The 25808-nt window shown below is 38.4% G+C and overlaps 1 protein-coding gene and 1 non-coding gene across 2 annotated transcripts in view; both read right to left on the bottom strand.

The window, feature by feature from the left end:
* Positions 1-1015: 1015 nt before the first annotated feature.
* LOC124555270 (ATP-dependent helicase brm-like) overlaps positions 1016-25808 on the bottom strand; it is a 42908-nt gene continuing 18115 nt past the window's right edge. Inside the window, exons 2-5 of the mRNA XM_047129139.1 lie at positions 17078-17246; positions 11521-11658; positions 1261-1405; positions 1016-1182 (exon numbers count right to left, since the gene is read on the bottom strand). Coding sequence (XP_046985095.1) covers positions 1118-1182; positions 1261-1405; positions 11521-11658; positions 17078-17242 — 513 coding nt within the window. The 5' untranslated portion in view covers positions 17243-17246 and the 3' untranslated portion in view covers positions 1016-1117. The remainder of the gene's footprint in view (positions 1183-1260; positions 1406-11520; positions 11659-17077; positions 17247-25808) is intronic.
* Trnas-uga lies at positions 5731-5805 on the bottom strand. Its single transcript has one exon. It is a non-coding gene; the product is annotated as a tRNA-Ser (tRNA).

The following is a 25808-nucleotide window of genomic DNA, read 5'->3' as shown; positions in this document are numbered from 1 at the left end:
GCATATGTTTATTTATCATATTATTTTCAAGGATTTTGTTGGTATGAAATATTCTCCTGCAGATACATCAGGAAATGAATCTGAGCATATTTTATCTTCTAAATCTATGCCTATTCAAAGCAGAAAAAGGAACAGAAATGATTTCGATGGTGATTGGACCAATGTGGACAAAGTTCATGGCTTAACTGTGTACACAGGAGCTGATGGATTGAAACAAAATGAAGCACTTGATGAATCAAGTGAGCCTTCGTATACTTTCTATTATATCTTTAATCTTACTCTAATAACACCCATTCACTTTGATTTTGGGTTGTGTGTGTCCATCTGCATAGTAAATATAAACAAACTTAATCAGAAACGTTATGTTTGCTTACGTATATAAATACTGGAATTCTTTTTCAATTTTTTACTGCAATAAATACTATTGATTGGAACTGTCATATGTGTATTCAACACTAGCAATACCAAAATTAATCTGTTTAAAGTAGAAAGTCCAATAAACACAAAATATGCTGATATTATATGCAGAAATTATAACTTAAAAGAAAAAAAGATTTTAACCAATCTGCAGGTAACAGCAGCTACTTCTAAGGCCATAAGTGTTAAGCATGAGCACTGAGCCATCTGAAATAAGGAAGTTATATTACTACACATGTAAAGAACCTGAGGTATACTGTGAAGCCATATTATGTCCACCATGCAAATTCTAGATTACCAAAATGATTTTATTGAACAGTAATACCTGAACTAAACATTAATATTGAAGAAAATGGGAAATAGATTTATGAATGCAGCCAAATCACCATGCCATTAGTTTTTAATTTTTGTATAGTACAAAATGTAACAAAATAAAGCAATTACTCAAATTCTGCCTGCATAACATGCCAATAAATTCTACATGTTAATATAGAAAACACCGTATCGCTTGCACATCATTGTCAATTAGTCTTAAATTGACAAAAAACTAGATAGTCCATAGCTACACAATTGAACTATAAATATAATTTCTCTACCTGATAAAACTAAGGATTCAGTGGAATATAACAAAGAAACAGGGGAGGTAGCAATAAAAAATCTCTCATATCTGCTTCAAACTAATAGTACTGGTTGGAGATGATCAATGCATCCAAGTGGTCAAACAAGCATCCAGATCACCACAACTGGACAACAGAGCCTGTTCTCCTGTAAAATACAATGTGCTGGCAACACATTATAGTTAATATAAAGAACTACATTAAAAACAGACAATGTTTTACTCACCTGCACCCAGCTGAGGAGTCTGTATACCCGAGACAACATGTGTTGGTAGAGGTAAGTTGCGAGACAGCATACGGTAGGCCATGATCTGCATCCGTAACTGATACAACTGATTAGTGTTGTATTGGAACTGCTTCTGCTGCTCTTCCTTGAAAGTTATTATTTATATTACACTACTTTACATGTAACTGAGTAAATAACAAAAAGCAATGTCCCAACATACTTAAGCTTTCAGAGTAGAAAAGATAATGATTCTCATTCATCTTTTAAATCCAGTGAGTTTGGTATGGAAACAACATGAAAAATGGAACAACAAAATTGCTATTTCCAAGGCAGATTACAAATACTCAGAACGTAACATTCTTCATGCTGACCATCACTAATGTACAATGTTGTCTACCAATCGTTTTCAAGGTAAACAGAAAGATAAAAATATCATCATCATCATCATCATCATCATCATCAACATCATCATCATCATTTTGGTACCACAAGAACAAAAATGTGACAATAAACATACAGTAAATCACTAAGACATTAAATGTGTTTGCTGCAATTAGATGAGATGAATATACTAACGTATGTGTGAAACAACCTACTTTCAAAATGTCACAAGTCAACCTACTTATCTATCAAATTAATTAAATTTGGTAGTGTGTCAAGCATACAGTGTCTTTCTTCCATTTCCTCATACTTCAGATTATTTCAGCTGGTTGGTTGGTTGGCTGGTTGTTATAGAACTAAAAAGTGAGGTCATCAGTCCTTTGTTCATGGGATAGTACATTGGCAGTATGTGAAATCAACCATAAATATGATCAACTTGTGATAGTACTTACGAGTGATAAAATGAAGACACAGAAAGTAATACTGATGCCAGAGATGAAAACTAACTGCATGAGACATAAGAGTAAATGGGTCGAGCAAATCTGCATGCCAGAGAAAAGGCAGATTGCTCCTTAAAGCTCGCATTCAGCCAAGGCTACAGATTGGAAGCTATACCAAATGCAGAAGATGTCAACAAATAGTGAGTGAGCAACTACTGGTCCGATTGAGGTCAATAGCCTGTTGATACTGATAGGGTAGAGTATAACAGTCAGCATACAGCCCTGAGGGACACTGTTTCCTTTAATCCACGGGGAGCTGAGCAATAAACTAACTCTTCACACTAAACAATTGGAGAGAGAAAAAGCAGTAGGGAGCCTCGAAAGCCCAGTCATGGCGAGTAAGTAAAATGTGATGGCGCCACACAGTATCATATGCCTTATGTTGGCATTTAGAAGAAACCTGCCAGATTTTCAGATTTCTATTTCCAACTTGTGGACAGTTGCTGTGGATTGTCTCTCTCAAAAACTACACATGGGATGAGGTGGGTGGCAATGGGGAGGGGTGGGGGGGATGACCCCACGATTCGAGAACTCGGCATTGTAAAGGGAAAACATCTTCTAGTCAAATATTGCTAAAGATCCTGAATATGAGTTACTATCATATGATGTTAGGATGAACTCCACTTACAGCTGGTAAAATTGTTGTTTATTAATACATGACCAGTAGTTTTGAGCCGCATCATCAGGTGATGCAGTTCACCGTATGATGCAGGGCTTCAAACCAAGAAACCATTCCTGTTTTGATAAATAACAATTTTACCAGCCGTAAGCGTAGTTCTTCCTAACATGCCTTTCAACAGCTGTGGTTCCCAGGAATATAAATCAGTTTGTGATACAATCATATGTTGGGTGTCAAACCGGGGCTTGGGGCCATCGATGCAGCCAGTCAAGAGCCTCGAGCAGTTCCCAGTCAATAAAAGGTTCACTAAATAATTCAAGGTTATGGGGATTAAAGGATAGAGGGAGGTCTTCAACACTTTTGGAAGACAGCTAGGTAAGAAGATGGTTGCCATTACTGTCACAAGGTGTTTAGCGAGAACCGATGCATCAGTAAAAATATCACTACGAAGGAGACGACCTAGAACAGCTATTGATTTTTAGTGGCCCATTAGACTAAGGAGCTTGACCCATACCAGGGATGAAGAGGCATACATTCCAAACAAACTTCTTGCTCCCAGCATGTCTCATGTCTGTCCTATACGTATTCTCTCAGAGCTATCATATGTTAACTAAAAACACCTGAACAGGTGAATTTACAGTACTGTTCTAGAGAATGGCAAATTAGTGATCATACAGTGCTGTGTGTTCGGAAGCTTTTCTCAGTGGTTTTTTTTAACGAAATTTGATTTTATCTGAAATTTCTCTCACATATGGTATGAAGGTGAAATGAGCTTTTTGATTATCATGTGACTTAGCTACAGTAATGCTATCTGTTATTTGGTGGGATTGTAACCATTGCTTTTTGCCATTTATCATAGTGGTTTTAGCTCAGTTGTTACATTATCTTTAGCAAGTGAATATTTTATTAGTCACTCTATGCAAATCTGAAAATATTCTTCCTTATGCATTTCTGGATGGCAAGAACTATTGGGAATTACGCAGCCTGTAGTTCTTTTTCTCTGGAAGATGCTGAATAGTGCACTCATCCACCTGTTTTGATTTCGCACTCTAGAAAGTTTACTTTTTTATGATATTCATGTTTGATTGTAAATGTGATATTTTTGTGTACCTTAATCCACTGTAAGTGGAAATGTGTCCATTTCAGTTTCTGTTCCTTGAAATAAAATTAGTGTATCACCCAAATATCTTCCACAATAACGGAATTTATTTGCCCATTCAGCATGGGTTTTAAAAGAATTGTTCTCAATTTTGTGTTGGAAAATATTAGCTAGTGAGCCAGCAATGCACTGTCCCATTGCCACAGTGTGTTCTTGTATACAGTTATTCAGCTGCACCAACCAATGTCCTTTTATGCAACCCACAATGTTATATCTGTCCTTCAAAAACCACGTGCAAGATTTTCATGTTCTCTTGCTCGCTCTCCAAAAACTGTTACTCCTACAGGAAAAAATGAACAGGGCCTTTTTGTAGGAAATTTAATGTAATTAAATTTTTTACTGCTATACAGTGTCGCTAGAGGTCATGGTTTTCAAGTAAAAGCATACACAAGTGACCTTCAAATGCAACCCCTCTCCCACCTTTGGCCCCCACCAGTAAGGATTTCTAGTATGTTGTTCATGCCACTCCCACCCACCACTGGATAAAAAATTGTGGCTGCACAAATTATTTTCCACATACGACATTTTTCAGTCTGGACTGACTGGCCTTATTATGCCACTGACTTAGTCAAGTACTTACAAATCGTAAAATTGACATTTATGTAAATTTTCGTAACAGTTTTGTGAACTGTAACAGCACAAAACAAACAGTTACATCGTAGTGTTCGTCAGGCCTTCAGACTACGTAACTACTGTGTTGTAAGGTTTAAGTTTGGATCAAATTTTCAACATAATTAATTTTAGCATAATATTTACAAAAGTTGTTTTTCTCTCATTACCCCCAAGGGCACATTTAAATTAATAATGTTAATAAAATAGCCAACTATACTGGTAGTGTAATAGACCAACCAACAGAGACCAAAAAGGTAAAATATCAGTAACTGTTCGTGCAGTCAGAAATTTTTGTGCAGTGGTAAGAGGAGTGCCACAAACAACATACTAGAAGTCTTGCTGGTGCTTTAAGAGTGTGGGAGTGGAGGTGCATTTGAAGTTTATTTTTGTACATTTTTTTGAATAGCAAAAAAGTATCCCAGTACAAAATTTAACTACATTAAATTTCCTACAAAAAGACCCTGTTCATTGTTTCTGTATGTGTGTAGTGAGCGATAGAATATGAAAATCTTGCACATGGTTTTTGAAGGCCAGATATAACATTTTGGGTTGCATAAAAGGAGATTAGTAGGGGCAGCTGGATCACAGGAGGAATGATCAATACTCAGGGATACAACAGAAATGATAATTTGAAGCAAAAAAGTCTTTTAAACATGGCCTCTAGAATATATACCTAAAGAACTATAAGCACTACTTCATTTCCGACACTGTGAAACAAATGTCTTCTACTGCGGGCTTGTTTCCCGTATTTTGGGAGAAGGTACTATGGACCAAAAAAGAAAAAAAAATGTTTAATAAAGATGGGCTCTAAAATGCGCACTTAAGAGGCACTTGTTCAGTCTACTAGAAGTGTGTTTCACAGCAGCAAAGACTGACAAGTTCTCATAGCTCTGAAGGTATCCACTTCTGAGATCATGTTTACCAGATTTTTTCCTTGTTTTGGTCCACACTACCATTTCTCTATATATGGAATACTTTTTAACGTGTGTGCATGTGCGTGTGCGTGTGCGTGTGTGTGTGTGTGTGTGTGAGAGAGCACTTGCGTCCAAGCTACAGAACACTACTTGTTGAAGACATAGGCCGAAAGTGTTAACATTTATAGCCTCACACTGGGGATAAGAAACACGGCATCAGAATGAGATTTTCACTCTGCAGCGGAGTGTGCGCTGATATGAAACTTCCTGGCAGATTAAAGCTGTGTGCTGGGCCGAGACTCGAACTCGGGACCTTTGCCTTTCACGGGCAAGTGCTCTACCAACTGAGCTACCCAAGCACAACTCACGTCCCGTCCTCACAGCTTTACTTCTGCCAGTACCTCGTCTCCTACCTTCCAAACTTAACAGAAGCTCTCCTGCGAATCTCCTGCACCGGTGGTGCCATCTCTCGGACTTTTCAAATGCCCCTCATAGATCAATATACCAACTGTTGGTTGAAAACTTTTCCTGTTAATTTTAGTGTCAACATTTCACTAAGTACTGACACTTATAAAATAAACAGTATGTTTAAAAATGCAGTAGAAGAAAGAAGAATATTGAGAGAGAAAAGAAAGAAAGAGAGAGAGAGAGAGAGAGAGAGAGAGAGAGAGGGAGGGGGGGGGGGGGGGGGGGGGGGAGCCAGCAGTGAAACATCTATATGAATTAAATTATGTGATTCAGATGGCTCCTTAGTGCACTCATGATTTGGGTCCGGCACAAGTGTGTTGCTGAGTAAATGCGCTGAAGTACATGTATGTAATAAGGCAAGTGGCACATTCTCACTTTGGTACAACCATCACTCACTGACTCGGATATTAACACATTTCGGACATTAGAAATGGCACCTAACAGTATAGATCAAACATCTGCAATAATTTCCCTTAAATATTGTCATCAGAGGGACAAAATTAAAATGTTAAATAAATAGTGCAACGGTATGTCTCTATTCGAAAATTTTAAAGTAAGAATTTACCTTTACGGTACCAACAAAATAAAAGATTAATGAGTTGCATTTTACGCATACCTCATAAGTGTCACTACTGTGCATGCTAATTCTGATATGGGGAGTAAACACGTTTGTTATTCAGATAATTACTGGCAAAATTCCTAATATTTAAATGATTTATGAACATGTCTACTAAAACAACTTGTTTCCTTATATTCTATACTTTTCTGACTTCTTCCCTGTAATTATGATTCTACAGCCACCAGAAAAGCAATATGATAGCACCTAAATATATTTATAAATGTGCTAAGTAAATATAAATTGCTATAATTTCTAAAATGGTAAATTATGGTAAAAAAGTTTATAGGAGTGTTATTTACAAGATCGAATATTTATTTTAATCTCCTGGAAATGTGGAAACATTGTCGGTAACATCACATTTCTAGTAAAGGAAATCTTTTTTTGTAGAAATGATTGAAATTTAACTATTCGAAACAATGAAACCTTCAAGTAACATGGAAATAAAGTAATAGGAATTAATTTTTGCGTTAACATTTTAAGTGTACTAAGAAATACAAACGCAAAGGGAACAAACCTGAGAACTGATCTGAACACACATCACCACCCATTTAAGATTGTTATATACTTGTCACAAGAAGTCAAATAAGCAATTATAAATGTAAAGCATTGGATTGTTTGGGGGAAGAGACCAAACAGCGAGGTCATCGGTCTCATCGGATTAGGGAAGGACGGGGAAGGAAGTTGGCCATGCCCTTTCAAAGGAACCATCCCGGCATTTGCCTGGAGTGATTTAGGGAAATCACGGAAAACCTAAATCAGGGTGGCCGGACGTGGGATTGAACCGTCGTCCTCCTGAAAGCAAGTCCAGTGTGCTAACCACTGCACTTCCTCGCTCGGTCTATAAATGTAACAATGGCATTTGCAGTTAACTAAGTAATTTGGATAAGAGATAGAAGTGAGTTTGTAATTCTTCAAGATTTACTATGTTGAGAAAGGAGAGAGGATAAGCAACTTTGTGTTGCACACTGGGCTAGACAATGTCCCAGCAGAAGCAGAAGCATAATGGATGTGTACAGCTGAAGACTGCTATGTATGAAGAAATCTAAAAGAAGCTTTTATCCTGCAGTAGGTGTTAAATGAATGGTGGTGGTGGTGGTGGTGGTGACAATCACTGATACATGCTTTGGTCAAATAATATTTTACTAATAAAAACCAGTAAGTTATACTCAACAGAGTAAGTTCATCAGAAACTGAAGTTATATTATGTTTCTCCTAACAAAGTATAACAGGCCTTCTAATGTTCTACAGGGTTATACCAACACACCTCTGTGGTATCAGAACATGATTGCACAAAAGCTACAACACATTCAGAAAAATGACAATTAAGTGGATAGACCATGTCTCCAATTTCTGATTCACAGTGCATGCTATGGCACTGTTACAGAGAGCAACACTATGGGACAGGTGTGTCCAAATATGTAGACAAATAATGTGCTCTCTATTACCACAGTAAATTAATTCGCACCTTCAGATAGGAAACTCTGTGCACCACCTTGAGGGGTTCACCAACAATGCAGCTGCCTACTGCAAAGTATTGTCATTTGATGACAGTAAGTAAATGAGAAACAGCTTTACAAGAATTTACACTGGGTGTAATGAAGGGATGCTCTCTTTAAGTGTGAACAAATGCAATATAATGCCCATAAAAAGAAAAAGAACATGACAGTATCCAATAATAATATTTAGTGGTCAATTTCTGGAGACTGTCATTTAAATATTTAGTGGTAAAACTAAGAAATGATATGAAATGGGGAAAAAGACAAGAAATAATATGTAGGAGGGAAAATAGAAAACTTCGATCTGTTGGAGGGGCGCTGTGAAAGAGCAGTGCATCTGTAATACAAGACTCTAGAGTAGCCAATTCCACATACTGATCCAGAATTTTGACTCCATTAGACAAATTTTGTGATTCAGTGCTAGAATTGAGAGACATGAACACAACCAATACATAAATGTAACACAGATTGTCATGGAACTTCAATGCAAATCTTTGGAGGAAAGGCAACAGTGTTCTTGCCAAACCCTGTTGGGTAAATTTAAAGAACCTATGAAGATTTGGTGAGATAGGGATCACAAGAATAATACGAGAATGATCAAAGCATGTACCGAGGCACACAGACTGTCATTCCTTCCCTCACTTCATAAACAAGTACAACAGGGCATAAAATTGCTAATAATGGTATGGAGTATCTTCCTCTATGCACTGTACAGTTGTTTGTGGAGTACATATGTGTAGCTGTAGGGCTTGAAACTAGTGTCAGTGTGGTGCAGGTTGAGAACTGTGAATGTAGCAGTCTAGGAGAAAGACATTGCATGCCCTTGAATTGAAAAACAAAACCATCTAAACCAATTAAAGTACTTGATTTTGAACCAATATATTTAAGAAATTAAAAATCATTTTTGACTGGACACATAATGAGATGCAGCTACGGTGATAATTCTTACGTGGAAGGAGCTAAGAAAATTCTATATTAATAATAATTTATTGTGTAGATACCACATATTGTGGCAGGATAATAATAGTTTGTTATGTTATACTGGATAGTCATGTGATTGTGATACCTATGTCACATGTTTATATGTGTAAACATTGTGTACTTTATATGAAGGAGGGGGGAAAGAATTAAATTTTTTATTTATATTCAAGTATTCCCTCTTGTCATTGGAATGAGTCACAACAGTCAGGTATCTACAACCAGCTTACAAAGCTGTTTAAGATCGAACAACCACACAAAAATGGCCATAGTAGCTATGAGGAAAGCAAATACCTAAAAGAAATGCAACATTTATTAACATAGTTTTCATTATTCAGCATAAAAGTGTCAGAGCAATGTTCAACAATGGGAGATGTTGCATCTAAGGTGATATCCATCATGTAAAGGATTACCCTCAAAATCACGGGAGCTCAAATTTTAATTTTATTGAAAGAACCTATTACTTGTAGGTACAGATGCCTCCCACAGCTTATCTACTCCAAGAAAGATGCCAAACATTTTTACATTTAAGTGATTTTGGTGAATAGATAGTCAGGAGACTGATGCACAATTTACAGGACACAAAGAATACTCAACACTGAAGTCATTGCTTCAGCATTAGGATCTCTAATGCACAAGTTAGGTTTCTGGTATACCAGTATCTTCACCCCCCCCCCCCCCCCCCCTCCCCAGCCCAACCACCACCACCACCACCACCACCATTCCTCTCCGCCCCAGTACTCTGGTCAGAGACTAAAGATTTTGGACATCTGTATTTGTCAAATTATCTTTGCAGACACACCAAATGTAACTTCAAAGTTCTGTGACACAGGCGACAGATGTTTGTGGATAGGCGTTACATGCTGGACTTACTCTCCCCAACTGAACCACTCAGTTCGCAATGGTCACCACTATCTTTGTCCTTTCCCCTGCCATGACCCGTGCACAGGAGGTACAGGCCAAATTGATTGTGTGCACTCCATATCACATACCTTCTACCACACAAAATACATGGTGGCTTAAAGATTACTGATGTGGAAGTGGGAATACTAAGTTATCAGCAAATGCATAGCAGTTACTAATGAATCTCTCCCATGTGTGTTCAGGTAGAGCAGAGTTGAAAAATGTTCTCTTGTCCAGCTCCTTCTGATAATCTCCAACACTTCATTAAAGAGTAGAAGGGAGATGCTATCTACCTTAAAATGGAGGCTCAACCACCTTTCACAATACCAAAGCACTAAACCTGAGGCATTTCAAACAAGCAAGCTGTCATCATAAGAATTATTATAAAAGAATCTACTCAAGTAATGAAGGTGTGTGTGTGTGTGTGTGTGTGTGTGTGTGTGTGTGTGTGTGTGTGTGACAAAGATGATGTGACTTACCAAACGAAAGTGCTGGCACGTCGATAGACACACAAACTATTTGTGTTTGTTTGTGTGTCTATTGACCTGCCAGTACTTTCGTTTGGTAAGTCACATCATCTTTGTTTGTAACCATATCTTCTTAAAATGTGCTTCCACGTCATTTGTACAGTAAATAAAATAAACTGACTGGACAAATAATGTGGAACCACATTTTAGGAAGACAATGACAGAAGAGAAGTGAACATGAAATTTTAATATTTTTAGATTTTTATCTTTATTATTTTTACAGGTCCTTGTATAATAATTCCTCAATGAAGCTTTCTCCTTCAAAACAGGTTTATTATAGGGCTTTTGCTTGATGAAAGGTGGTTGAGTCTACATTTTAATACTGAATTTAACAACTACGAACTCTTATCCATTACAAATAAAATCAAAGGGAACCTGTCTATTTGACAAACTCCAACTGGCTTAAATCTTTCTGAGAATGCTCCTCTGAATCAACGTGAGCTTTGGTGTTACACCGATTTGTTGAATACTGCTGTGTGTTTTCTTATACAGACTCAGATCTATTAGAAATCTCACGGCATTATGTCCATCAACAGCAGTACGTTTTCATGATGTTTTCAAAGGTGACAACATACATTTTATTTTTCACTATTTTAACTAGACTTAGGATACACTTGAGATTTAGAATATGATGTGCACCATAATAATTCATTACCACCACCACCACCACCACCACAACCACCATCATATCTGTAACACGGAATCAGTTTTTCACAGAATGACTAGCGTTATTTAACACGCCAAAACAACAAATCAGCTTGAATGTGCATTGTAAAGAACAAAAAACTTTAATAATAAACCAAACATGTCACAACATTATATTTATGCCTGCTGTGACAGTTCATATCATCTGCACATAGTACAAATTTCGTAAGTATTTATACCCATTCTGCGTATCAAATTGCATCACATTGTATGAAATCGTAATATATAACATTCTACATTCTCATTCTATGAAGATTTTCAAATAATTTTTACCAGATCAGGAAATATATGTAATAAGAGAAATTCTTTGTTAGCCAGACATGTATTAAGTAGAGTTCACTAGTAGGAACACTGTTCAACATTCTCATCAAATACTTACACTTATTCTGTCCACCACAAGTTTTTTGAGATCCAATAATTTGCTGTAACGTGCATCATTCTGCAAACTTAGTTCATCCAGTCTTCTGATAGCAACATTTAATCCATCAAGTACCAGTCGCATTTTCTCGATGTATGTCTGTTAAATGACAATAGAGCAGTTATGATTACATAAGGATGTAGAAAATAAAGTATGGTAATACATTAACACTAGAACCAATTTTACACAAATGTAATCAACAGCCACACCTCAAATTAGTAATTCAGAATAATAACAGTTTTGATTTTTCACAAATAAATCTTCCGATCAACTTTTAGAAATTAAAAGTAATTATTTCTCATGGTACTTCCATGACAACCATGGCACAATGGCAACGCACCAGTTAGTAGCTCATAAGAAGTGCTGTTCAGAGTTCACCCTTCTAAAAAAATTCTAAAGCTGCCTTCTCCATATTACTACACATCAAATATATTTCACTCTTCTCTGGAATAACCTGTTCAGGAGTCAAACAAATAACTGAAGGAGTATGACAAAAGTTGCAGAATTTGATTATTTTGATATTACTGTGTTTGTTCCTATTTGGACAATGTACGAAAACATAGACGTAAGAACAATGAGGACAAGCGGAGCAATTGAGAAACATCGCACAGCCTAAGTGAGAAAACCTTTAGCAATAGGTACACAGTTGCCTGCCTAAAAGAACAACTGAACAACTGAAAAACAGAATTATGTATTTGTCTGTTCCACAATCTTGTCTTGTTACAACATGAACTGCATCAACTGATTTACAAAAATAGCACATTTGCTTACTGCCTCCAAAGCTCTGGCCTTCTGGCCAACCCCCCCCCCCCCCCCCCCGCCCCCCCTTCCTCTCCTTCTGCATCCCCCCCCTCTCTATCTCTCTCTCTCATCCAGAAAAACAGCCAACAAGCTACAAAATCCCATACAAGATGCATCCAGAAAGTAATGCACTTACTGTCCAAGTATTTTCTGCATGCTGGAACGCTTGAAACCAGTCTCTGCTGCTATTCTTCAGACAGATTTCCTTAGACTGCACCATTCCAGAAACTGTGGCAACATTTTCAGGAGCAACTACAGTTTGCCTATGGCCAACATTCTCCATTAAATCATAAGCCACACTGCCTGACTTCTAAAATTTGGCAAAAAGCTTGCAAATGGTTTTCGCATAGGGTCCTTTTAGAACATTAAATGTTGCTTGAAAACTGCATCTTGTTGCCACACAGGACTAAGTTCTAATCTGTGGTATTCCAGCTCCATAAAAACATGTTGTTCAATGGAATGTTCCTCCTCTGATACACTAATCTCCTTTCATGTTCCAACAGTGGAAGTGACTGCTCTGAGCTGGGGAGCACTATTTATAGGTATGACATATTGCGATTACAGACCATCTGTCAGCAGCTATGATTCACCCAAATACAAGCATATTACAAGTTCATCCTCTCCATCATGAACAGACCACAATACGAATTTATCCCACTCTTGAGACAATATCGTCAATGCCTTCACAGAAAAATGTTTGCAGCTGCCCATGGAACCATGATTGTACCCTGAAATGCACATCTTTGTACAAAGCAAATCGGTAGCCATGACTGTCTTTCTTCAGGGCTCCATAAATATCGAAAATGTGTGGGCAAGGATGAGGACTGTACAGAGGATGCGTAAGAGCTTCACAGTAAAACTTCTGGTTGTTTCAAGTATGCTGCAGAACTTTTCACTGGGAAGCTCTCACACATATTCTATACAGTAGTGATCTCCCCATGCGATGTCCTGAACAAAGACATTTGTGGCTGTTTATCTACTTTGGACGAAGAAGTGTACGTCTGGGTTCAATCTTGGTTCTGTTGGCAAATAAAAACATTTTTCCATGACAGCACTGACCAATTTGTCTAATAGGGGAAAAACGTATTATCAGTCATGGCAATTACTTTTGAAACAGTAAACAGTTTACTTATAAACAGTTTACTTACTTTTTTTACCATCTGTCTCATTTGCATTTCCGTATAGATTGAAAACATCGAAATGAGAAGACATTGTAGAGAAAACTTGTTGAAGCCTTTTGAGAGCCTTGCTATCAATAGGATCCTTCAATAGCAAGTACACCAAATTATGCCACCATGAAATAATCAAAAGTAAATGAATTTTAGTACACTTATGTATATAACATCAGTATACAGCAACTGGTAATATCAGTATGCTTCTATCATCGTACAGAATCAAACAAACTTATAATGTGTTCCTACAGAATATAATTCCATAAAACTTCTATTTAAGTTCACCCATAGGAAGATTATGACTTAACATCTCATCAATGATATAGTCATCACAGATGAGACATGGGCTCCATGTCTGCACGTCTTTCAGGAAGTGGCTGTACCTTCAGTAGCAATGTAACAGAGAACATGAGTGTTATGCTCACCAGAAGGCAACAGCTGTGAATCAAATGTACAGTAGCTAGCAACAGTCAACCAGTGATTGAAAAGCAAGCCCTTTCTGAGTAAAGGCACAAAACTGATGAACACTGGAGTTTTGGAGGGTCAGCGAAGTTGACAACTATAGAATAATCTCTACCTCAATCTACATCCACATCCATACTCCGCAAGCCACCCGACGGTGTGTGGCGGAGGGTACCCTGAGTACCTCTATCGGTTCTCCCTTCTATTCCAGTCTCGTATTGTTCGTGGAAAGAAGGATTGTCGGTATGCTTCTGTGTGGGCTCTAATCTCTCTGATTTTATCCTCATGGTCTCTTCGCGAGATATACGTAGGAGGGATCAATATACTGCTAGACTCTTCGGTGAAGGTATGTTCTCGAAACTTTAACAAAAGCCCATACCGAGCTACTGAGCGTCTCTCCTGCAGTCTTCCACTGGAGTTTATCTATCATCTCCGTAACGCTTTCGCGATTACTAAATGATCCTGTAACGAAGCGCGCTGCTCTCCGTTGGATCTTCTCTATCTCTTCTATCAACCCTATCTGGTACAGATCCCACACTGCTGAGCAGTATTCAAGCAGTGGGCGAACAAGCGTACTGTAACCTACCTCCTTTGTTTTCGGATTGCATTTCCTTAGGATTCTTCCAATGAATCTCAGTCTGGCATCTGCTTTACCGACGATCAACTTTATATGATAATTCCAGTTTAAATTACTCCTAATGCGTACTCCCAGATAATTTATGGAATTAACTGCTTCCAGTTGCTGACCTGCTATTTTGTAGCTAAATGATAAGGGATCTATCTTTCTATGTATTCGCAGCACATTACACTTGTCTAAATTGAGATTCAATTGCCATTCCCTGCACCATGCGTCAATTCGCTGCAGATCCTCCTGTATTTCAGTACAATTTTCCATTGTTACAACCTCTCGATACACCACAGCATCATCCGCAAAAAGCCTCAGTGAAATTCCGATGTCATCCACAAGGTCATTTATGTATATTGTGAATAGCAACAGTCCTGTGACACTCCCCTGCGGCACACCTGAAATCACTCTCACTTCGGAAGACTTCTCTCCATTGAGAATGACATGCTGCGTTCTGTTACCTAGGAACTCCTTAATCCAATCACACAATTGGTCTGATAGTCCATATGCTCTTACTTTGTTCATTAAACGACTGTGGGGAAATGTATCGAACGCCTTGCGGAAGTCAAGAAACACGGCATCTACCTGTGAACCCGTGTCTATGGCCCTCTGAGTCTCGTGGACGAATAGCGCGAGCTGGGTTTCACACAACCGTCTTTTTCGAAACCCATGCTGATTCCTACAGAGTAGATTTCTAGTCTCCAGAAAAGTCATTATACTCGAACATAATACGTGTTCCAAAACTCTACAACTGATCGATGTTAGAGATATAGGTCTATAGTTCTGCACATCTGTTCGATGTCCCTTCTTGAAAACGGGGATGACCTGTGCCCTTTTCCAATCCTTTGGAACGCTACGTTCTTATAGAGACCTACGGTACACCGCTGCAAGAAGGGGGCCAAGTTCCTTCGCATACTCTGTGTAAAATCGAACTGGTATCCCATCAGGTCCTGCGGCCTTTGCTCTTTTGAGCAATTTTAATTGTTTCTCTATCCCTCTGTCGTCTATTTCTATATCTACCATTTTGTCATCTGTACGACAATCTAGAGAAGGAACTACAGTGCAGTCTTCCTCTGTGAAACAGCTTTGGAAAAAGACATTTAGTATTTCGGCCTTTAGTCTGTCATCCTCTGTTTCAGTACCATTTTGGTCACAGAGTGTCTGGACATTTTGTTTTGATCCACCTACTGCTTTGACATAAGACCAAAATTTCTTAGGATTTTCTGCCAAGTCAGTACATAGAACTTTACTTTCGAATTCATTGAATGCCTCTCGCATAGCCCTCCTCACACTACATTTCGCTTCGCATAAGTTTTGTTTGTCTGCAAGGCTTTGGCTATGTTTATGTCTGCTGTGAAGTTCCCTTTGCTTCCGCAGCAGTTTTCTAACTCGGTTGTTGTACCACGGTGGCTCTTTTCCATCTCTTATGATCTTGCTTGGCACATACTCATCTAACGCATATTGTACGATGGTTTTGAACTTTGTCCACTGATCCTCAACACTATCTGTACTTGAGACAAAACTTTTGTGCTAAGCCGTCAGGTACTCTGTAATCTGCTTTTTGTCACTTTTGCTAAACAGAAAAATCTTCCTACCTTTTTTAATATTTCTATTTACGGCTGAAATCATCAATGCCATAACCGCTTTATGGTCGCTGATTCCCTGTTCAATGAGGTCCATGATGTAACCAGTCAATCTGGCAGAAATGTAACAGCGCAACAAAAGTTGGCATTAGGTTTAGGGTTTGGTCACCTGCAGATACATCATGCAAATGAACTAGTGTTGAAGTGTTGCTTTCTTACAACCTGTTTTACTCCAGTATTGCAACTGATCCAGCTTTCTCTTGAAAACTCAACTTTTTTTTCATCAAATCTCTCACTGCTGTTATATTAGTTGGAGTAATAAACAACTTGTTACACTGCAGTGAAATATTCTGAACGACAAAATAACTTACAATTGCAATAGAAACATAAGTAACTACAAGAAACATACTCATGAGCAATTGAATTAGTGACCTGTACAATCTCTACATGACAGAATAAGAGGGCTGGAGAATATCTGGGGCTTCCACCCTCAAAGATAGTTTTTGAGGTTTATTAAACAGGTCCTTCAAACATGTACTGCATCTTTCTTCAAATGTCTTTCAGTAGACATTTATCAACATTTCAGCAACATTCTCCCACCAGTGAAACATGGTTGTGGCCATTCGCACCACCACAAACTGTAGACTGAAAACTAGAAAATCTGAAAATCTTCCCTCCCCCCCCCCCCCCCCTCTCCCCGCACAGCAGCTTCAACTGCTAACAAATACAAATGTTAATTACATGTTGCACAAATTTATTTGATAGTTACTCATGTTAACTTTTTGCCTTCTAGCAATAACTACCTAAAAACAGCTGTGGCTTGTTTCAAGCACATTTTGCAAAAATAAAATAAATATCTATCTACATCGACTTACTTCTGAGGAGTCTCCACTTTCTGTAGGTTTTGCTGATTCTTGGGGAGATGGTAAAATGGTAATATCTGCACTGGGAGAGTCTGCTTCAACTTGTTGAACTGGAATCTGTGTCACATTTACATCTGCCATATTTTCTTCTAATTCATTTAGTTCACTCATCTTCATGGAACTGAAAAGGGAAATCAAAAAAAAACTTCAAGACAGTTTCCATCACATTTACGACCAAATCTGAATTAAGTCCAAATGTTACACAACCATAAAAAATGGTGCATGTTAAAAATGAAAATGGTGTATAGTTGATCAGTCTATACAAACATTGTGTAAGTAATGCCAAATCCAGCTTAATAAAGAACATTCTGTTTGCATTTCTAAAGTAAAAACCATGCGAAATTCAGCATTAAATAAACTAACGTCCACCAATGAAAATACAGCAACGAAACAAACTATCAGACAAGGAAGGAGTCAAAACTTGATGGATTTCTTTCCAGAAATTAAAATAATTTGGAATTATTATTTTCTCAGAACTGAGAAACTAACTGGTTTGAAAATAAATCAAAGGCATGAAACAAAAACATGCCAACGAAAAAATATTAAATACAATATTATAAGATTTTATACGCCTTTACTTAAAAAAAACTGAAGGCAATATGTTGTTCATCATCCTGTCAACATCAAACTAACTATGAAAGTAGTACAGCTTGGCTTTGCTCAGCATGACGAAAGGGACTGGCCATAGTCTAATTCATTTGTTCATTGAGTTCCACGAAAATCATCATGAAGAATAAGCTACCTAAAAGTGTACATTAACAAAGTGAAGCAGCTGTTACAAACAGTGTTTAAATTGTCATGGAGCTGCCATATTACTTGCAGTTGGTTAAATTATATTACACTGATGTAATAAAAGTCCTGAGATACTTCCTAATATGTCGGACAGCCCACACCACTATTATGCCACCACCAGCTTGCACAGTGCCATGTTAACAACCTAGGTCCGTTGCTTCGTGGGGTCTGCACCACACTCTAACCCTATCATCTGCTTTTACCAACTGAAATTGGGACTCATCTGACCAGACCATGGATTTCCAGTCATCTTGGGTCCAACCAATATTGTCACAAGCCCAGAAGAGGCACTGCAGGTGATGTTCATACTGTTAGCAGAAATACTGAGCCAGGCTGACTCTACAGCTGTTCATAATTGTGAAAGTGTTGGCAGGGCAGGATTTTGTGCACAAACTGACCTCTCAATTATGTCCCATAAACGCTCAATAGTATTCATCCTTGGCAATCTGGGTGGCCAAATCATTCACTCGAATTGCCCTGAATGTTCTTGAAACTAACCCCGAACAATTTGGTCCAGCGACATGTTTCAGGAAGATGGAGCCCAAGAATGGCTGCAAATGTTCTCCAAGTAGCCAAACATTACCATTTCCAGTCAATGATCGGCTCAGTTGAACCAGAGAACCCAGTCCATTCCACACAAACACAGCCCACATCACTATGATGCCACCACCAGCTTGCACAGTGCCCTGTTAATGACCTGGGTCCGTGTCTTCATGGGGTCTGTACCACACTCTAACCCTATCATCTGCTTTTACCAACTGACCAGACCATGGATTTCCAGTCGTCTAGGGTCCAATCAATATTGTCACGAGCCCAGAAGGAGCATTTCAGGTGATGTCATACTGTTAGCAAAGGCACTGTCATTTGTCATCTGCTGCCATAGCTCATTAACACCAAATTTCACCACACTGTTTAAACAGAGACATTTGTCATTTGTCCCACACAAAGTTTTGCAGTTATTTCAAGCAGTGTTGCTTGTCTGTTAGCACAGACAACTCTACATAAACAGTGCTGCTCTCAGGTCATTAAGCAAGGGCCGTCAGCCACTGTTTTGTCCATTATGGGACGTAATGCCTGTAATTTGGTATTCTCAGCACACTCTTCACACTTTGTATCATGGAATGTTGAATTCCCAAATGATTTCCGAAACAGAATGTCCCAGGCTTCTCGCTCCAACTACCATTCCGCATTCAAAGTCCATTAATTCTTGATGTGCAGCCACAATCACATCGAAAACATTTTCATATGAATCACCTGAGAACAAATGACAGCTCTGCCAATGCACTGCCCTTTTATACCTTGTGTACACAAAACTACTGCCATCTGTATGTGTGCATATTGCTATCCCATGACTTGTGTCACCTGTGTGTGCTTCACTGGCTATTGTTCAGTCCATGTGACCAACCATTTTATTTAAATCAAGGGAAAGGATTAATACTTTTTGCATATGAGACATCAGTTGGGTAATAGAAATTTTCATAAAATGCATGTTGGACCATCAGCTGCTTTTTTAAATTTAAAACCCAAACATCAAGTGGTTTCAGTCACAGACCATCTTCACAGATTAGTGTTAAAACAGTTTAAGCCACAACATCACATCTGTCATTAAATAAATAATGGCCATGTCTCATATGTAGAGCATGTCATAAATTTCAGTATATCACTCAGGACTGTCCCCAAGTGACAGCCTTCTCTTTCTCATATCTTTCTTTCATATTGGTTTCCTGGATTTTTTTCAGTGTGCTCTTTTGGGGCAAATTTAACTTTGATGCTGACGAGGTATGGACCCAAGTCAACACTTTTACTACTGCAGATCTGTGCATTATCAACTTCTTTCTAAGAACTGTATATGATAGCATTGTGAAGGATTTGATGCTTTACAAGCAACTTTATGGATTACTTCCATGTTTTTGCTTTCAAAAATGTTTCCCCACGGAAGTCAACACAGTTTTCAAATTCTTTTGTTGAGACAATGCAATGAATTTGGTTCCATTCGTGTTTGTGGATTTCTGTGCTGTAATTTTGCTAACAGTTTTTTTCTATACTTTTTCTCCACCAATTTGGCGATGGTTCATCCAGCAGGATTTTTGTACAGGTTTTTTTATTACACATCACACTAAACCCAATGTTTGGCAGCTCCATAAAAAACAATACTAATTTATTTATTTTTTTATAATTTTTGTGCTACACTAAACTCTCACTAACCTAGCCCTCAGTAGACTGGTCCACATCCAGCCTTAAGTCACACAAAAAGAAATGACTCTTACAGTAATGAATTCTCATGTGCAACAATTTAAAAACAATGCTATGCATGCTCGAAATTGTGGCCTTCTTTATGGTTCAGAACCATGGCTCCTAAAAGGAAACATGTTATGCTAGACTTCAAGCGGAATCTCAAAAATAGACATAGGTTGAATTGAGGTTCTTCGCAGAAAGCCATTGCTGCTCAGTACAATGCTGGACAAGCAACAGTTTATGATTAAAGTTTAACTGACAAAGAGATAATCGAAAGCATACAGGTAAGTTATGATGAAAGTGGTGAAGAAGAGGACATAGCAGGAGACAACATCAAGATATCCCACACTGCTTGTGCTGAAGCTGCACACGTCTTCCTGAAGTACGTTACGCAACAATCAGAAACATACAGTACCAAAGGCCATCGTGTGATAAGGCCACCACATATCATTGATGTGGCAGCTAAAAATATGAGACATGTTTCATAGTGAGTGATGCTACCGTGTATGTACACACTCAAGGACTAAGTTTTCAGGGAAAATCAATGTATCTTTGGATTCAATAAACTATAATGCCTATGTGCTTACACTAAATTTAAGACACCTTCAATAATCTGGCATTTCCACTAATCCAACAGCCGTATGTGCAAGGAATAGCCAGATTAGCGAGTGTCTAGTGTACCAATGGTTCATTTACTACAATGGCACATTTAATTTGCTGTGTATAATATTTTATATAAATAATATTTTTCAATTATAAAAATAAGTAGACTTCGGAGGAAAATGCAGAAATGTAGTTTGATGGCTGGGGATAGAGTGCATTGCAGATTTGGCAATTCTGTCAAGAGTGGAGGATCACCTTAGTATGACTGACTCAATACATGTTATGTATGGCTTCCCATGCATCACACGAGTTCGAACAGATGAAATATTCCAGAATGAGATTTTCACTCTTCAACGGAGTGCGCACTGATATGAAACTTCCTGGCAGATTAAAACTGTGTGCCGAACCAAGACTCGAACTCAGGACCTCTGCCTTTCGCGGGCAAGTGCTCTACCAACTGAGCTACCCAAGCACGACCTCACGCCCCATCCTCACAGCCCTACTTCTGCCAGTGTCTCGTCTCCTACCTACCAAACTTTACAGAAGCTCTCCTGCGAACCTTACAGAACCAACACTCCTGAAAGAAAGGAGTGCTAGTTCTGCAAGGTTCGCAGGAGAGCTTCTGTAAAGTTTGGAAGGTAGGAGAGGAGACACTGGCAGACGTAGGGCTGTGAGGACGGGGCGCGAGTCGTACTTGGGTAGCTCATTTGGTAGAGCACTTGCCCGCGGAAGGCAAAGGTCTCGAGTTCGAGTCTTGGTCCGGCACACAGTTTTAATCTGCCAAGAAGTTTCAGATGAAATATTGTCAGATCTGGTCCAATGCTTTCAGCACAGCTTATAAGTTCAGTACTGTGTATAGAAAATTCATTCAATAGCCCATTCCCACATGAAGGGTGAGAAATGTAAAGTAAGTACAAATTCAGAAATGGAAAACAGAAGTGTCCAGTTTCCTGTGCCTCACTAAATCTAGTCTTATGTTGGTACACAGCAACCATGGGGCTATTTACTACAATGTTGTGTGCATATTAATGTCTACCACAATCCAGTAAATGAATATTTCCTTGGTCCACATCCAAAATCATGCAGTTCATCTTGGAAAATGGACACACTAGCATACTAGCAGTTCACTGGTTGGGAATAAAATTTTAACAATCAAGATCTACTGATACAACAGTTTCTGGTATTCATACATATTATGCTATGCATCTTCACTGAAGAACGAGATAGGTACTGGTAGACTGAGGTTTGGTAATGCGACATGTCTGGACATGGTCAGTAAGAGTGTTTCCTGTTTTCATCTCTGAGCTGGTTGACAATTTTAACGTTACAGGAAGTTTTAACATTCTTCTTGATCTCTGATTCCTCAAGTTTTGTAGTAAATGCAGCTTTTGTCAAAGACAAAGGCTGGGATATTTCTGATTTCATACAAACGACAGAAGGATCTACAGGCATAGATCACCTCAGATACAAAAAACAGACAAATATAAATTGACACACTACCTCCAAGTCATATCATAAACGTTAGCAACGTTAAGAAACACATTCAGCTGGCGTCCATACGATGGCAGCGAAGTAAGCAAAATGGAAGTAATCACATTTGTGAGATTAAAAATGGATCAAAAGCTCTCATGAAAGACACTCTTTCACTAACTCCCCCAAAAGTTGTAAGCTGTTACTTTTATAGTCAGACTGGTATCAAACTTCAGCACCTTCGGTAGTTTTAAGTTGATTTACATCCCTTACTTTAGTTTTTTGATATAATGTGGGGTAATATTATGGCACAACTGAGTGTTTAATCGAAAATCATGACATCCAAGACTGACGTAGTATACTGTATATCTTATAGCGGAAAATCCCCATCACACCCCCTTCGGATTTAGTGGTGAAATGGTCCAATGGATACCATGTCAAAAACTGAACACACATCAAGCATGAAAAGAAGCAAAATATGAACAGTGGACAGTCCAAGCTCAAGATGTGCAACATCGAGCAACTCGCAAGAACCATGGCATCATGGTTGGTCACGGTGCTAAACTCCAAGGCAAGGTGGGAAATCTGTGTTCAGAGCTCCCTCATGTCCCACTCCCCCCTAGAAATTTATAAACTGTCCATCTGGTCACTGACGTATCTGTTCTCCTTCTGTAGCATTAGCAATTATCATACTATACATCAGTTACAGAAAATGAGTCATGAGGTAAGAATATATTACCATCACAAGTAAATGTGATGAATCGCAAGAGCAGGTGAGAAACCTCACAGACCTCTCACAGGAATGAAAACAACAAATAAACAGGGGTGAATTATGTTACAACAAAGGAATTCAAGAGACAAAATTTCCATAACTGAACAGAAGAGGCATAACATGAGATACTCGTGTCGAACAAATAGGAGCTATGTACGTCTGAAGTCCCATTGCTACATGTTGCTGTTGCAAGGAGATGTTACACCTCCATACAGACACAAATTTGAATACAGCAAACAGACACTTCAGACAGGATGGACAGTTCATAATTTGGGAGGGGGGGAGTGAAGCACGAGGGTGATTTGAACCCGGATCTCCCACTTCACCATGATCACATGACCAAAACACCATCATCATTCAAAATCACTACATGTTGCACATGTCGATCTTCGACTGTTCACTGTATCCATTTTGCTTCTTTTCCCACAGTTTAATACATCTTCTTCCCGTTTTCATGCTTGATCTGTGTTCAGTTTCTAACAGGCTGTCCAATGGACCATTTAACCACTAAATCTGAGGTGGGTAGGGGGGGGGGGGGGGTGATGGGGAGTTGTCCTCGTTTGAAGTGTGTTGACAGCTGTGAATATTACCAAACTGTCAATTTACAAAGTCCTGGTTTCAAAGTACTGACACAAATTATTTACAGAAGAATGAAAAAACTGGTAGAAGCCAACTTCAGGGAATATCGTTTGATTTTTGAAGAAATATAAGAACACGCAAGGCTATGCTGACACTGCTTTTTATCTTAGATGATGATTTAAGGAAAGGCAAACCTATGTTTTCAGCAATTGTAGCTCAGGAGAAACCTTCTGATGGTGCTGACTGGAATACATTCTCTGAAATTCTGAAGATAGCAGGGTCACAATACAGGGAGTAAAAGGTTGTCTACAACTACGAGGAGGGGGGAAAAAAAAAAACACACACCTGAAGTTATATGAGTGAAAGGACATGAAAGGAAAGCAATAGTTGAGAGGGACACAAAATTTTAGCCTATCCCTGCTGTTATTAAATCTGTACATTAAGCAATCACTAAACAAAACCAAAGAAAATGTGGATAAGGAATTAAAGAAGTAGAAACTTTGAGGTTTGCCAATGACATTGTAGTTATGTCAGACACAACATAGGACTTGAAAGAACAGTGGAATGGAATGGATAGTGTCTTACCAAGGTGATATAAAACGAACACAAAAGAAAATTAAATCAATAGTTATAGAAGGTAGTCAATTTAAATCAGGCAAATCTGAGGAAATTAGATTAGGAAATGAGACACTAAAAAGAGGTGGATGAGTTTCGTTATACCTGGACACAAAAATAAGTGACAATAGCCAAAGTAGGGAGGATATAAAATACAGACTGCAATAAGCAAGAAAAGCATTTCTGAAAAAGAGAAACTTCTTAACAATGAATATAAATTTAAGTGCTGGAAACCTCTTCTGAAAAACCAACATGTTAACTCTAAGGGACAATTTCTTTTTTTTAGTGTTTTCTGAAGGTATTTGTCTGGTGTGGAGTCTTTTGCAGTAGTGAAACTTGGATAATAGATAAACATTTCAGACAAGAAGAGAATAGATTTTTTCTGAAATATTGTGCTATACAGGAATGCTAAAGACCAGATTGGTAGATTGAATAACTAATGAAGAGGTGCTGAATCAAACTGGGGAAGAAAATTATGGTGCAACCTAACAGGAGTGTGTTGATACGGCACATCCTGAGGCATCAAGGAATCATCAGTTTCGAAATGGAGGGAAGCATGCAGGATAAAAATTGTGTGATGTAAGCCTGCATACAGAAATCAGGTTCAGTTGCATTTAGGTATCAGTAGTATCAGTAGAAGTAGTAGTTGTTGTTGTTGTTGTTGTTGTTGTTGTTGTTATCTTCAGCCCTGAGACTGGTTTGATGCAGCTCTCCATGCTACTCTATCCTGTGCAAGCTTCTTCATCTCCCAGTACTTACTGCAACCTACATCCTTCTGAATCTGCTTAGTGTAATCATCTCTTGGTCTCCCTCTATGATTTTTACCCTCCACACGGCCCTCCAATGCTAAATTTGTGATCCTTGATGCCTCAGAACATGTCCTACTAACCGATCCCTTCTTCAAGTCAAGTTGTGCCACAAACTCCTCTTCTCCCCAGTTCTATTCAATACTTCATCATTAGTTATGTGATCTACCCATCTAATCTTCAGCATTCTTCTGTAGCACCACATTTCGAAAGCTTCTATTCTCTTCTTGTCCAAACTATTTATTGTCCATGTTTCACTTCCATACATGGCTACACTCCATACAAATACTTTCAGAAACGGCTTCCTGACACTTAAATCTATACTCGATGCTAACAAATTTCTCTTCTTCAGAAACGCTTTCCTTCCCATTGACAGTCTACATTTTATATCTTCTCTACTTTAACCATCATCAGTTATTTTGCTCCCCAAATAGCAAAACTCATTTACTACTTTAAGTGTCTCATTTCCTAATCTAATTTCCTCAGCATCACCTGACTTAATTCGACTACATTCCATGATCCTCGTTTTGCTTTTGTTGATGTTCATCTTATATCCTCCTCTCAAGACACTGTCCATTCCGTTCAACTGCTCTTCCAAGTCCTTTGCTGTCTCTGACAGAATTACAATGTCATCGGCAAATCTAAAAGTTTTTATTTCATCTCCATGGATTTTAATACCTACTCCGAATTTTTCTTTTGTTTCCTTTAGTGCTTGCTCAATATACAGATTGAATAACATCGGGGAGAGGCTACAACCCTGTCTCACTCCTTTCCCAACCACTGCTTCCCTTTCATGCCCCTCGACTCTTAT

The sequence above is a fragment of the Schistocerca americana genome, chromosome X (assembly GCF_021461395.2).
Source record: "Schistocerca americana isolate TAMUIC-IGC-003095 chromosome X, iqSchAmer2.1, whole genome shotgun sequence".
Taxonomy (NCBI): domain Eukaryota; kingdom Metazoa; phylum Arthropoda; class Insecta; order Orthoptera; family Acrididae; genus Schistocerca; species Schistocerca americana.
Note: the sequence above shows the minus strand (reverse complement) of the source record. Positions and strands in the feature narration are given on the sequence as shown.